A 14649-nucleotide genomic window follows, 5' to 3' on the forward strand; every position below is an offset into this window, starting at 1 on the left:
CCTGGGGTGACCCTGGGTGGGTCTGGGGGGCTCTGATGGGTGGGGGGGAGATTTGGGGGACACTGGGGGGGTCTGAGGGGACACTGGGGGGGTCTGGGGGGGTCAGAGGTGACCCTGGGGGGCTCTGGGGGGGCTCTGATGGGTGGGGGGCAGATTTGGGGGACACTGGGGGGGTCTGGGGGGGCTCTGATGGGTGGGAGGGGACATTTGGGGGACACTGGGGGGGTCTGGGGGTCTCTGGGGGGGTCTGGGGGGGTCTCTGGGATATCGGGGGGGGTCACGGGGACCCTTTTTGGGGGTGAATTGGGGGTTGGGCACCGCCCGGGAGCCCCCCAAGGGGTGGGGGAGGGGCTCGGGGGGATTCGGGGACCCCAAAACGGGAGCGAGGCCACGCCCACCGGGCCGGAGCTGTCAATCAAAGCGAGGCCACGCCCATCTCCCGTGACCACGCCCCTTTCGCTCCTTATATGGCGCATGCCCATATATGGAATGGCCACGCCCACTTTGGGGGCGGGGTCAGGGCGGCTGCGCCATGTTGGGTTTGGGCGGAAAGCGGAAGTGACGTCACAGAAAACGCGAGGCCGGGCGGAAGTGGAAGCGGCGGGAAGGGGGTGAGCGGGAACTGGGGAAACTGGGATGGACTGGGATGGGACTGGGGGGAACTGGGATGGGATTGGGGGGAACTGGGGGGGACTGGGATGGACTGGGGGGAACTGGGAGGGACTGGGATGGACTGGGATGGGATTGGGGGGAACTGGGGGGGACTGGGAGGGACTGGGATGGGATTGGGGAATACTGGGAGGGACTGGGAGGGACTGGGGGGGACTGGGAGGGACTGGGATGGGATTGGGGGGGAAACTGGGGGGGACTGGGATGGGACTGGGATGGACTGGGAGGGACTGGGGGGAACTGGGATGGGATTGGGGGGAACTGGGAGGGACTGGGAGGGACTGGGATATACTGGGGGGGAAACTGGGGGGAACTGGGGGGGACTGGGATGGGATTGGGGGGGACTGGGATGGACTGGGATGGACTGGGGGGAAACTGGGGGGACTGGGGGGAACTGGGGGGGAAACTGGGGGGAACTGGGAGGGAACTGGGATGGACTGGGATGGGACTGGGATGGACTGGGATGGACTGGGATGGACTGGGGGCACCTGGGAGGGACTGGGAGAGTCTGGGATGAACTGGGATGGACTGGGAGGGGATTGGGGGGAACTGGGATGGACTGGGGGGGAACTGGGAGAGTCTGGGATGAACTGGGAGCCCTTTACTGGTTATACTGGGAACGCTGGGAGCCACTGGGATTGCTGGCACTGGTCCGTACTGGTCTGTACTGGTCTGTGCTGCTTTATACTGGTTTATACTGGTTTATACTGGTCTGTACTGGTCATACTGGTCTGTACTGGTTTATACTGGTCTGTACTGGTTTATACTGGTCTGTACTGGTTTATACTGGGAGCCCTGGCTGGATCTGGGGGCTCCCCCTGGAATTTTCGGGATCCTCTGGAATTCCTGGACCCCTCCCCCCCCCCCAATCCCGATTTTGGTCTCTCCCAAAATTCCCAAAAATTCCCAAAAATTCCCAAAAATTCCCAAAAATTCCCAAAATTTTTGGGCTCCCTCTGGAATTCCGGGCCCCTCCCCCTCCCTTTCCCAGAATTTTTTGGGATTTCCCAAAATTCCGGAATTTCGGGCGTTTTTTGGGATCCTCTGGAATTTTTGGGGAGTTCCCCCCCCCCCCCCCTTTAAATTTTGGTTTCTTTTTCCAAAAATATTTTCCCCCATTCCCGGAATTTTTTGGGCTCTTCCTTTGGATTTGGGGATCCCAAATTTTTTGGGATCCCTCTGGAATTTTTTGGGATCCCTCTGGAATTTTTGGGGGATTTTTCCCATCAATTTTGGGCTCTCCTGGGATGAAAATTTGGGTTAAAATCTGATTTTTTTCCCCTTTTTCCCTCAGGAATTCCTCCCCCATTCCCAGAATTTTTTCTGGGATCTCCCTTTGGATTTGGGGATCCCAAATTTTTTGGGATCCTCTGGAATTTTTGGGGGATTTTTCCCGTCAATTTTGGGCTCCCTTGGGTTGAAATTTTGGGTTTAAATCTGATTTTTTCCCCTTTTCCCTCAGGAATTTTCCCCCATTCCCAGAATTTTTGGGATCTCCAAATCCCAAATTTTTTGGGATCCCTCTGGAATTTTTTGGGATCCTCTGGAATTTTTGGGCTTCCTTGGGTTGAAAATTTGGGTTAAAATCTGATTTTTTTCCCTTTTCCCTCAGGAATTTTTCCCCCATTCCTGGAATTTTTTGGATTTGGGGATCCCAAATTTTTTGGGATCCCTCTGGAATTTTTTTGGGGATTTTTCCCATCAATTTTGGGCTCTCCTGGGATGAAAATTTGGGTTTAAATCTGATTTTTTTTCCCCTTTTCCCACAGGAATTTTCCCCCATTCCCAGAATTTTTGGGATCTCCCTTTGGATTTGGGGATCCCAAATTTTTTGGGATCCCTCTGGAATTTTTTGGGATCCCTCTGGAAATTTTTGGGATCCCTCTGGAATTTTTGGGGATTTTTCCATCAATTTTGGGCTCCCCTGGGATGAAAATTTTGGGTTAAAATCTGATTTTTTCCCCTTTTCCCACAGGAATTTTCCCCCCATTCCCGGAATTTTTTGGATTTGGGGCTCCCAAATTTTTTGGGATCCCTCTGGAATTTTTTGGGATCCCTCTGGAATTTTTTGGGGATTTTTCCCATCAATTTTGGGCTCCCTGGGATGAAAATTTTGGGTTAAAATCTGATTTTTTCCCCCTTTTTCCCCAGGAATTCCTCCCCCCATTCCAGAATTTTTGGGATCTCCAAATCCCAAATTTTTTGGGATCCCTCTGGAATTTTTGGGCTCCCCTGGGTTGAAAATTTGGGTTAAAATCTGACTTTTTTCCCTTTTCCCACAGGAATTTTTCCCCCATTCCTGGAATTTTTTGGGATCTCCCTTTGGATTTGGGAATCCCAAAAAATTTGGGATCCCTCTGGAATTTTTTGGGATCCCTCTGGAATTTTTTGGGATTTTTCCATCAATTTTGGGCTCCCCTGGGATGAAAATTTTGGGTTAAAATCTGATTTTTTCCCCTTTTCCCACAGGAATTTTTCCCCCATTCCTGGAATTTTTGGATTTGGAGATCCCAAATTTTTTGGGATCCCTCTGGAATTTTTGGGATCCCTCTGGAATTTTTTGGGGGATTTTTCCCATCAATTTTGGGCTCCCTGGGATGAAAATTTTGGGTTAAAATCTGATTTTTTTCCCTTTTCCCACAGCAATTTTCCCCCCATTCCCGGAATTTTTTGGGATCTCCAAATCCCAAATTTTTTTGGGATCCTCTGGAATTTTTTGGGATCCCTCTGGAATTTTTGGGGATTTTTCCCGTCGATTTTGAGCTCCCTGGGATGAAAATTTTGGGTTAAAATCTGATTTTTTCCCCCTTTTCCCACAGGAATTTTCCCCCCATTCCCGGAATTTTTGGGATCTCCAAATCCCAAATTTTTTTGGGATCCCTCTGGAATTTTTTGGGATCCTCTGGAATTTTTGGGGTTTTTTCCCATCAATTTTGGGCTCCCTGGGATGAAAATTTGGGTTAAAATCTGATTTTTTTTCCCCTTTTCCCACAGGAATTTCTCCCCCATTCCCAGAATTTTTTGGGATCTCCCTTTGGATTTGGGGATCCCAAATTTTTTGGGATCCCTCTGGAATTTTTTGGGATCCTCTGGAATTTTTTGGGATTTTTCCCATCAATTTTGGGCTCCCCTGGGATGAAAATTTTGGGTTTAAAATCTGATTTTTTTCCCTTTTCCCTCAGGAATTTTCCCCCCATTCCTGGAATTTTTTGGATTTGGGGACCCCAAGTTTTTTGGGATCCCTCTGGAATTTTTGGGCTTCCTTGGGTTGAAAATTTGGGTTAAAATCTGATTTTTTTCCCTTTTCCCACAGGAATTTCTCCCCCATTCCCGGAATTTTTTGGGCTCTCCCTTTGGATTTGGGAATCCCAAATTTTTTTGGGGATTTTGGGGTGATTTTAGGGAATTTTGGGGGATCCATGACCATCCACAATCTCTACATCTTCGACCGGGGCGGCTCCTGCCTCTTCTACAGCGAATGGCACCGGAGGAGACCCCCGGGAATCCCCAGGAGGAGGTTTGGGAAAGGAATTCCGGAAAATTCCGGGCAATTTCGGGAATTTTGGGGAATTTCTGGGAAATTTCGGGAATTTTGGGGAAATTTCAGGATTTTATTTTGAATTTTTGGGAATTCTTGGGAATTTATTTTGAATTTTTGGGAATTTTCAGGATTTTTTTTTTTTAATTTTCGGGAATTTTTAGGATTTTTTTTTAATTTTTGGGAATTTTTGGGAATTTTCAGGATTTTATTTTGAATTTTTGGGAATTTTCAGGATTTTATTTTTTTTTAATTTTCGGGAATTTTCAGGGTTTTTTTTTTTTTAATTTTTAGGACTTTTTGGGGAATTTTCAGGATTTTTTTTGAATTTTGGGAATTTTCAGGATTTTTTTTTAATTTTTTGGAATTTTCAGGTCTTTTTTTTTAATTTTTGGGAATTTTCAGGAATTTTTGGGAATTATCAGGATTTTTTTTTTAATTTTTTTTGGTGAGTTTTTGGGAATTTTCAGGATTTTATTTTGAATTTTCGGGAATTTTTGGGAATTTTCAGGATTTTATTTTTAATTTTTGGGAATTTTGGGGAATTTTCAGGATTTTTTTTTAATTTTTTTTTTTTTGTGAATTTTTGGGAATTTTCAGGAATTTTTTTTTAATTTTGGGAATTTTTAGGAATTTTCAGGATTTTTTTTTAATTTTGGGGAATTTTTGGGAATTTTCAGGATTTTTTTTTTAATTTTCAGGAATTTTTGGGAATTTCCAGGATTTTTTTTTTTTTAATTTTTGGGAATTTTTGGGAATTTCCAGGATTTTATTTTTAATTTTCAGGAATTTTTGGGAATTTTCAGGATTTTTTTGAATTTTTGGGAATTTCCAGGATTTTTTTTTTTTAATTTTTGGGAATTTTTGGGGAATTTTCAGGATTTTTTTTTTAATTTTCGGGAATTTTTAGGATTTTTTTTTTAATTTTTGGGAATTTTTGGGAATTTTCAGGATTTTTTTTGAATTTTTTGGAATTTTCAGGACTTTTTTTTTAATTTTTGGGAATTTTTGGGAATTTTTGGGAATTTTCAGGATTTTTATTTTAATTTTCAGGAATTTTTGGGAATTATCAGGATTTTTTTTTTAATTTTTTTTTGTGAGTTTTTGGGAATTTTCAGGATTTTATTTTGAATTTTGGGGAATTTTTGGGAATTTCCAGGATTTTATTTTTAATTTTTGGGAATTTTTGGGAATTTCCAGGATTTTTTTTTTTATTTTTTTTTTTGTGAATTTTTTTGAATTTTCAGGAATTTTTTTTTTAATTTTTGGGAATTTTGGGGAATTTTCAGGATTTTATTTTGAATTTTTTGGGAATTTTTGGGAATTTTCAGGAATTTTTTTTGAATTTTTGGGAATTTTTGGGAATTTTCAGGATTTTATTTTGAATTTTTGGGAATTTTTGGGAATTTCCAGGATTTTATTTTTAATTTTTGGGAATTTTTTGGAATTTCCAGGATTTTATTTAAATTTTCGGGAATTTTCAGGATTTTTTTTTTAATTTTTGGGAATTTTTGGGAATTTCCAGGATTTTATTTTGAATTTTTTGGGAATTTTTGGGAATTTTCAGGAATTTTTTTTAATTTTTGGGAATTTCCAGGAATTTCCAGGATTTTATTTTGAATTTTCAGGAATTTTTGGGAATTTCCAGGATTTTTTTTAATTTTTTGGGAATTTTCAGGATTTTATTTTGAATTTTTGGGAATTTCCAGGATTTTTTTTTAATTTTTGGGAATTTTTGGGAATTTTCAGGATTTTTTTTTAAATTTTTTTTTTTGTGAATTTTTGGGGAATTTTCAGGATTTTATTTTGAATTTTTGGGAATTTTTGGGAATTTTCAGGATTTTTATTTTAATTTTCAGGAATTTTGGGAATTATCAGGATTTTTTTTTAATTTTTTTTGTGAGTTTTTGGGAATATTCAGGATTTTATTTTGAATTTTGGGGAATTTTTGGGAATTTTGGGGGGCTCTGATGGGGATTTGGGAGGGAATTTTGGGATTTTTTTTTCCAGGTTTGGGAAATTTGTGAATTTTTGGGAATTCTTGGGGAAATTGGGAATTTTGGGGGGGTCTGGGAAGGATTTTGGGGGGAAATTGGGATTTTTTGGGGGGTTTTGGGGGTTTTTGGGAGGATTTGGTGTTGGAATTTGGGAGTTTTGGGGAATTTTGGGGAATTTTAGGGGGATTTCAGGAATTTGGGGGGGATTTGGGGACTTTTTGGGAATTTTTTTAATTTTTGGGAATTTTTTTGATTTTTTTTGAATTTTTGGGAATTTTTGGGAATTTTTTGGATTTTCGGGAATTTTTTTTGAATTTTTGGGAATTTTTTTGAATTTTTTTGATTTTTTTTGAATTTTTGGGGATTTTTTTTGAATTTTGGGGACTTTTTGGGAATTTGGGAGAATTTGGAATAATTTTGGGGGGATTTTGGGAATTTTTGGGGGAGAATTTGTGAATTTTGAGGGGATTTGGGGCTTTGGGATGGGGAATTTGGGGAAATTTTGGGAATTGGGGGTTTGGAAATCTGGAAATTCTCCCAAATTTCCCCAAATTTTCCCAAATTCCCAGGAATTCAAGCTGATGTTTGGGATGCTCTTCTCGCTCCGCTCCTTCGTGGCCAAGATGAGCCCCACGGACATGTATCCGAAAATTTGGGATTTGGGATCCCAAAAATCCCCAGGAGATCCCAAAAACCGGGATCAGATCCCAAAAATCCCTGGGAAATCCCAAAAAATGGGATCAGATCCCAAAAAATGGGGGATGGGGGGGTCCTGGATGAGGATTTGGGGGAATTTTGGGAATTTTTGGAGGAGATTTGGTTTTTGGGGGAAATTTTGGGAGGAATTTGGGTTTTTGGGGGATTTTGGGAGGAATTTGGGGTTTTTGGGGGATTTTGGGGGAATTTTGGGAGGAATTTGGGTTTTTTGGGGGAATTTTGGGTTTTTGGGGGGATTTTGGGGGAATTTTGGGAATTTTGGGAGGAATTAGGGTTTTTTGGGGGAATTTTGGGAGGATTTGGGTTTTTTGGGAGGAATTTGGGTTTTTTGGGAGGAATTTGGGTTTTTTGGGAGGAATTTGGGTTTTTGGGAGGAATTTTGGGAGGAATTTGGGTTTTTGGGGGGAATTTTGGGAGGAATTTGGGTTTTTGGGGGGATTTTGGGGGAATTTTGGGAGGAATTTGGGTTTTTTGGGGGGAATTTTGGGAGGAATTTGGGGTTTTTGGGGGGAATTTTGGGAGGAATTTGGGGTTTTTGGGGGATTTTGGGGGAATTTTGGGAGGAATTTGGGTTTTTTGGGGGAATTTTGGGTTTTTGGGGGGATTTTGGGGGAATTTGGGGAATTTTGGGAGGAATTTGGGTTTTTGGGGGGAATTTTGGGAGGAATTTGGGTTTTTTGGGGGGTTTTTTGGGGGGAATTTGGGTTTTTGGGGGAATTTTGGGAGGAATTTGGGTTTTTGGGGGGAATTTTGGGAATTTTGGGAGGAATTTGGGTTTTTGGGGGGAATTTTGGGAGGAATTTGGGTTTTTTGGGAGGAATTTTTGGAGGAATTTGGGTTTTTTGGGGAATTTTGGGAGGAATTTGGGTTTTTTGGGGGGAATTTTGGGAGGAATTTGGGTTTTTTGGGAGGAATTTGGGTTTTTTCACGGAATTTTGGGAGGAATTTGGGTTTTTTGGGGTGAATTTTGGGAGAAATTTGGGTTTTTGGGGGGAATTTTGGGGGAATTTTGGGAATTTTGGGAGGAATTTGGGTTTTTGGGGGAAATTTTGGGGGGAATTTTGGGAGGAATTTGGGTTTTTTGGGGGAATTTTGGGAGGAATTTGGGTTTTTTGGGGGGAATTTGGGTTTTTGGGGGGAATTTGGGGGAATTTTGGGAATTTTGGGGGGAATTTGGGTTTTTTGGGGGAATTTTGGGAGGAATTTGGGTTTTTGGGGGGAATTTTGGGGGGAATTTGGGTTTTTTCAGGGAATTTTGGGAGGAATTTGGGTTTTTTGGGGGGATTTTGGGGGAATTTTGGGAATTTTGGGAGGAATTTGGGTTTTTTGGGAGGAATTTGGGTTTTTTTGGGGGAATTTTGGGGGGAATTTGGGTTTTTGGGGGGATTTTGGGGGAATTTTGGGAGGAATTTGGGTTTTTGGGGGAATTTTGGGAGGAATTTTGGGTTTTTTGGGGGGAATTTGGGTTTTTTGGGGGGAATTTGGGTTTTTGGGGGGAATTTTGGGAGGAATTTTGGGTTTTTTGGGGGGAATTTGGGTTTTTTGGGGGGAATTTGGGTTTTTTGGGGGAATCCCAAAAAAACCCCCGAGGGATTTGGGGATTTTGGGGGAGGATTTTGGGAATTTGGGGGGATTTGGGGTCTGGGAGAATCCCGAGGGTTTGGGGACCCTCTGGAATTTGGGGATTTGGGGAATTTTGGGAATTTTTGGGAATTTTGGTGTTTTGGAGAGCGCCAAACCTTTGAGATTTGGGGCAGATTTTGGGCAGATTTGGGGCGATTTTGAAGCGGATTTCGGGGTCTGGGGGTGGCTCTGGTGGCTGGAGGCGATTCCCTGGGATTGGGGGGGCGGGGAATTTTGGGAATTTGGGGAATTTTGGGGAATTTTGGGAATTTTGTGGAATTTTGTAGAATTCTGGCATTTTGGAGAGCGCCAAACCGAGATTTTGGGCAGATTTGGGGCGATTTTGAAGCGGATTTCGGGGTCTGGGGGTGGCTCTGGTGGCTGGAGGCGATTCCCTGGGATTGGTGGGGTGGGGAATTTGGGGAATTTTGGGGAATTTTTGGGAATTTTGGAGAGCACCAAACCTTCGAGATTTTGGGCAGATTTGGGGCAGATTTTGGGCGATTTTGAAGCGGATTTTGGGGTCTGGGGGTGGCTCTGGTGGCTGGAGGTGAATCCCTGGGATTGGTGGGGTGGGGAATTTGGGGAATTTTGGGGATTTTGGGAATTTTTTGGGCTCCTTAGCGCGCAGGCGGGACGGGTTCGTGTCGTTCCACACCAGCAAGTACCGGCTGCATTACCTGGAGACGCCCTCGGGGCTGCGCCTGGTGCTCAACACCGACCTGGGCGTGCCCAGCGCCCGCGAGGCGCTGCAGCACATCTACAGCAACGTGAGCGCCCCAATCCCCAAATTCCGGACCCAAATCCCCAAATTCCGGACCCAAATCCCAAAATTCCGGACCCAAAATTCCCAGCGGAAGCGCCAAAATCCGCCCTGGGAACACCAGGATCGATCCTGCTCCCAAAAACTGCCCCAAATCCCAAAATTTGTGCTCTGAAGAACCTGAATCCCCAAATTCGAACCTGGAAAACCCAGATCCTCAAATTTTGGCCTCAAATCCCGAAATTCCGGCCCCAAAATTCCCGGTGGAAGCGCCAAAATCCACCCCGAGAGCGCCAGGATCGACCCAGGTCTCAAATTCCTGATCCTGCTCCCAAAAACTGCCCCAAATCCCAAAATTTGTGCTCTGAAGAACCTGAATCCCAAAATTTGAGCCCTAAAATCCCCAAATCCAGGAATTCCAGACCTGAATCCCAAAATTCCGGCCCAAAATTCCCGGCGGAAGCGCCAAAATGTGCCCCCGAAGCGCCAGGATCGACCTGGGCCTTGAAGTCCTGATCCTGCTCCCAAAAACTGCTCCAGATGCCAAAATTTGTGCTCTGAAGAACCTGAATCCCCAAATTTGAGCCCTAAAAGCCCCAAATCCTCAAATTTTGGCCTCGAATCCCAAAATCCCGGCCCCAAAATTCCCGGTGGGAAGCGTCAAAATCCGCCCCCGAAGCGCTGGGATCGACCTGGGTCTCAAATTCCTGATCCTGCTCCCAAAAACTGCTCCAAATCCCAAAATTTGTGCTCCAAAGAACCTGAATCCCCAAATTTGAGCCCTAAAATCCCCAAATCCGGAATTCCAGACCTGAATCCCAAAATCCCGGCCCCAAAATTCCCGGTGGAAGCGCCAAAATCCGCCCCGGGAGCGCCGGGATCGACCTGGCCCTTGAAGTCCTGATCCTGCTCCCAAAAACTGCCCCAAATCCCAAAATTTGTGCTCTGAAGAACCTGAATCCCAAAATTTGAACCTGGAAAACCCCAAATCCTCAAATTTTGGCCTCAAATCCCAAAATCCCGGCCCCAAAATTCCCGGTGGAAGCGTCAAAATCCACCCCGGGAGCGCCGGGATCGATCCAGGTCTCAAATTCCTGATTCTGCTCCCAAAAACTGCCCCAAATCCCAAAATTTGTGCTCTGAAGAACCTGAATCCCAAAATTTGAGCCCTAAAATCCCCAAATCCGGGAATTCCAGACCTGAATCCCAAAATTCCAGCCCCAAAATTCCCGGTGGAAGCGGCAAAATCCGCCCCGGGAGCGCCGGGATCGACCCAGGTCTCAAATTCCTGATCCTGCTCCCAAAAACTGCCCCAGATCCCCCCTTGGAACCCCAAATTTCAACCCCAGAGGATCAGAATCCCAAAATTGGAGCTGTAAAACCCCAAATCTCCAAATTTTTGGGATTTACCTGCAAAATCCAGGGTTTTTTCCCAAAAATAGTGGGATTTCTCCCAAAGTAATGTGATTTTTCACAAAATAACGTGATTTTCCAGCAGAATAATGTGGTTTTCCCCCAAATTCTGGGGATTTCCCCCCAAAATAATGGAGTTTTCCACAAAATAATGGGATTTTCCCCCAAAATCTGGGGATTTTTCCCAAAAAGAACGGGATTTTCCCCAAAATAATGTCATTTTCCATAAAATAATGGGATTTTCCCACAGAATAATGCAGTTTTTCCCCAAATTCTGGGGATTTTTCCCCAGATTCTGGGGATTTTTCCCCAGAATCCGGGGATTTTTCCCAAAATCTGTTTTTTTTCCCCCAGCTTTTCGTGGAGTTGGTGGTGAAGAACCCCCTGTGCCCCCCCCGGGCCCCCGTGCAGAGCCTCCTGTTCCGGCAGCGCCTCGACGCCTTCGTCCGCAGCCTGCCCTACTTCGGGCCCCGAAATCCCAACAACTGACCCCGAAATCCCAATAAATGACCCCGAAATCTCCATCAGCGCCCCCAAAAACCCCAAAATCCCAATAAAGGACCTCAAAATCCCAATAAATGACCCCAGAATCTCTGTACAGACCCAAAATCCCAACAACTGACCCCGAAATCCCAATAAATGACCCCGAAATCTGCATCAGTGCCCCCAAAAACCCCAAAATCCCAGTACAGACCCCAAAATCTTCATCAGTGCCCCCAAAAACCCCAAATTCCCAATAGAGACCCCAAAATCTCAATAATGGAACCCAAAATCTCTGTACTGACCCCGAAATTCCAATAAATGACCCCAAAAAACCCCAAAATCCCAACAACTGACCCCAAAATCCCAACAATTGACCCCAAAATCTCCATTGGAAACCCCAAAAACCCCCAAATTCCCAATAAATGACCTCAAAATCCCAGTACAGACCCCAAAATCCCAATAAATAACCCCAAAATCCCAATGGAGACCCCAAAATCCCAATAAATGACCCCAAAATCCCAATAACAACCCCAAAATCCCAAGAGACGCCAAAATCTCCATGAGCGACCCCAAAAACCCCAAAATCCCAATAGAGACCCCAAAATCCCAACAATTGACCCCAAAATTCCAGTAACTGACCCCAAAATCCCAACAATTGACCCCAAAATCTCCATTGGCAACCCCAAAAACCCCAAATGCCAACAACTGACCCCAAAATCCCAATAAATGACCCCAAAATCCCAACAATTGACCCCAAAATCCCTGTACAGACCCCAAAATCCCAACAATTGACCCCAAAATCTCCATTGGCAACCCCAAAAACCCCCAAATCCAAATAAATGACCCCAAAATCCCAATAACCGACCCCAAAATCCCAATAACTGACCCCAAAATCCCAATAAATGACCGCAAAATCTGCATCAGCACCCCCAAAAACCCCAAAATCCCAATAGAGACCCCGAAATCCCAATAAATGACCCCAAAATCCCAACAATTGACCCCAAAATCCCAATAATTGAACCCAAAATCCCAATAAATGACCCCAAAATCCCAACAATTGACCCCAAAATCCCATAAATTACCCCAAAATCCCAATAACTGACCCCAAAATCCCAATAACTGATCCCAAAATCCCAATAAATGACCCCAAAATCCCAATAACTGATCCCAAAATCCCAATAAATGACCCCAAAATCCCAATAATTGAACCCAAAATCCCAACAATTGACCCCAAAATCTCCATTGGCAACCCCAAAATCCCCAAAATCCCAATAAATGACCCCAAAATCCCAATAAATGACCCCAAAATCCCAATAAATGACCCCAAAATCCCAATAAATGACCGCAAAATCTGCATCAGCACCCCCAAAAACCCCAAAATCCAATAGAGACCCCGAAATCCCAATAAATGACCCCAAAATTCCAATAAATGACCCCAAAAAACCCCAAAATCCAATAACTGACCCCAAAATCCCAACAATTGACCCCAAAATCTCCATTGGCAACCCCAAAAACCCCAAAATCCCAATAAATGACCCCAAAATCCCAATAAATGACCCCAAAATCCCAATAAATGACCCCAAATCCCAATAAATGACCCCAAAAAACCCCAAAATCCCAATAAATGACCCCAAAATCCCAACAATTGACCCCAAAATTCCCAAATCCCAATCCCGGAGAATTCATCGAGGCCCTGCCCTACTTGGAGCCCCAAAATCCTAAAAAATGACCCCAAAATTTTGATTGACAGCCCAAAAAAACCCCAAAATCCCCCCCAAGTTCCTTTTTTGGGAGTTGATCCCTAATTTAAATAAATTTGCATAAAACCTTTTATGGTCATTGGCTGTCGGGGGAGGGGAGGGTCCCCAAATTTGGGATTTTTCCACCCAAAATTTCCATTTTTTCCCCTAAAATTTCTCCTTTTGCCCCCGATTTTCCCTCTTTTCCCTCCCAATTTCTGCTTTTTCCCCAAATTTTTCATTTTTCCCTCAATTTTTTCCCAAATTCCCACAAAATTTCCCCGTTTTTCCCCCCTGAATTTTCCCACTTTTCCCCCAAATTTTCCCATTTTTTCCCCCAAATTCCTTTTCCCCCGATTTTCCCTCTTTTTCCCCCAAATTCCCACAAAATTTTCCTGTTTTCCCCCAAAATTTCCCCCAAATTTTCCCATTTTTCCCCAAATTTTCCCCAATTTTTCCCCCCAAATTTTCCCATTTTTCCGCCAATTTTTTTCCCAAAATTTTCCCATTTTCCCCCAAATTTTTCCCCAAAATTTTTCCATTTTCCGCCGAAATTTTCCCACTTTTCCCCCAATTTTTTTCCCAAAATTTTCCCATTTTCCCCCCAGATTTTCCCCCAAATTTTCCCCCAAAATTTTCCCCCGAAATTTTCCCATTTTTCCCCCAAATTTTTTCCCAAAATTTTCCCATTTTCCCCCCAAATTTTTCCCCAAAATTTTCTCATTTTCCCCCCAAATTTTCCCATTTTTCCCCCAATTTTTCCCCCGAAATTTTCCCATTTTTCCCCCAAATTTTTCCCCAAACTTTCCCCCAAATTTTTCCCCAAAATTTTCCCCCAAAATTTTCCCCCAAATTTTCCCCCAATTTTTCCCCCGAAATTTTCCCATTTTCCCCCCAAATTTTTCCCCAAATTTTCCCCCAAATTTTTCATTTTCCCCCCAAATTTCTCCCAAATTTTCCCCCAAATTTTCCCATTTTCCCCCCAAATTTTCCCCAAAATTTTCCCCCGAAATTTTCCCATTTTTCCCCCAAATTTCCCCCAAAATTTTCCCATTTTCCCCCCAAATTTTCCCTCAAATTTTCCCATTTTCCCCCCAATTTTTTTCCCAAATTTTCCCCCAATTTTTCCCCCGAAATTTTCCCATTTTCCCCCCAAATTTTCCCCCAAGTTCTTCATTTTTCCCGCAAAATTTTCCATTTTTTTTCCCCAAATTCCCTTTTCACTTTTTCCCCCAAATTTTCTCCCAAATTTTCCCCCAAATTTTCTCCCAAATTTTCCCCCAAAATTTTCCCATTTTTCCCCCGAAATTTTCCCATTTTTCCCCCAATTTTTCCCCCCAAATTTTCCGATTTTCCCCCCAAATTTCCCCCAAATTTTCCCATTTTCCCCCAAAATTTTCTCCCTTCCCCCCCTGGCGGCCAAACCCGGAACTTCCCCTTTAAGCCCCGCCCCTTTAAACCACGCCCACTTTAAGCTCCGCCCACTTTAAGCCCCGCCCATTTAACCCTGCGCGCGCGCCGGTGGGCGTGGCCCCGCATGCAAATCCCCCGCGCGCCGGTGGGCGTGGCCCCGCATGCAAATGCCGCACGCTCCCAGTGGGCGTGGCCACGCATGCAAATCCAACCCCGCGCGCTCCGGTGGGCGTGGCCCCGCATGCAAATATCGGGCGCCGGTGGGCGTGGCCACGCATGCAAATCCAACCCCGC

General features: G+C 44.2%; 1 protein-coding gene across 1 annotated transcript; it reads left to right on the plus strand.

Moving 5' to 3' along the window:
- The first annotated feature begins 518 nt into the window (after nt 1-518).
- On the plus strand, nt 519-11899 carry LOC131574453 (trafficking protein particle complex subunit 1-like). The gene is made up of 6 exons (XM_058828918.1): nt 519-611; nt 3983-4172; nt 6774-6844; nt 9176-9314; nt 11075-11315; nt 11835-11899. The coding sequence occupies exons 2-5, from the start codon at nt 4089-4091 to the stop codon at nt 11207-11209; spliced, it is 429 nt and encodes a 142-aa protein (XP_058684901.1). The 5' UTR covers nt 519-611; nt 3983-4088; the 3' UTR covers nt 11210-11315; nt 11835-11899.
- The last annotated feature ends 2750 nt before the right edge of the window (nt 11900-14649 follow it).

The sequence above is a fragment of the Poecile atricapillus genome, unplaced genomic scaffold (assembly GCF_030490865.1).
Source record: "Poecile atricapillus isolate bPoeAtr1 unplaced genomic scaffold, bPoeAtr1.hap1 scaffold_327, whole genome shotgun sequence".
Classification (NCBI taxonomy): domain Eukaryota; kingdom Metazoa; phylum Chordata; class Aves; order Passeriformes; family Paridae; genus Poecile; species Poecile atricapillus.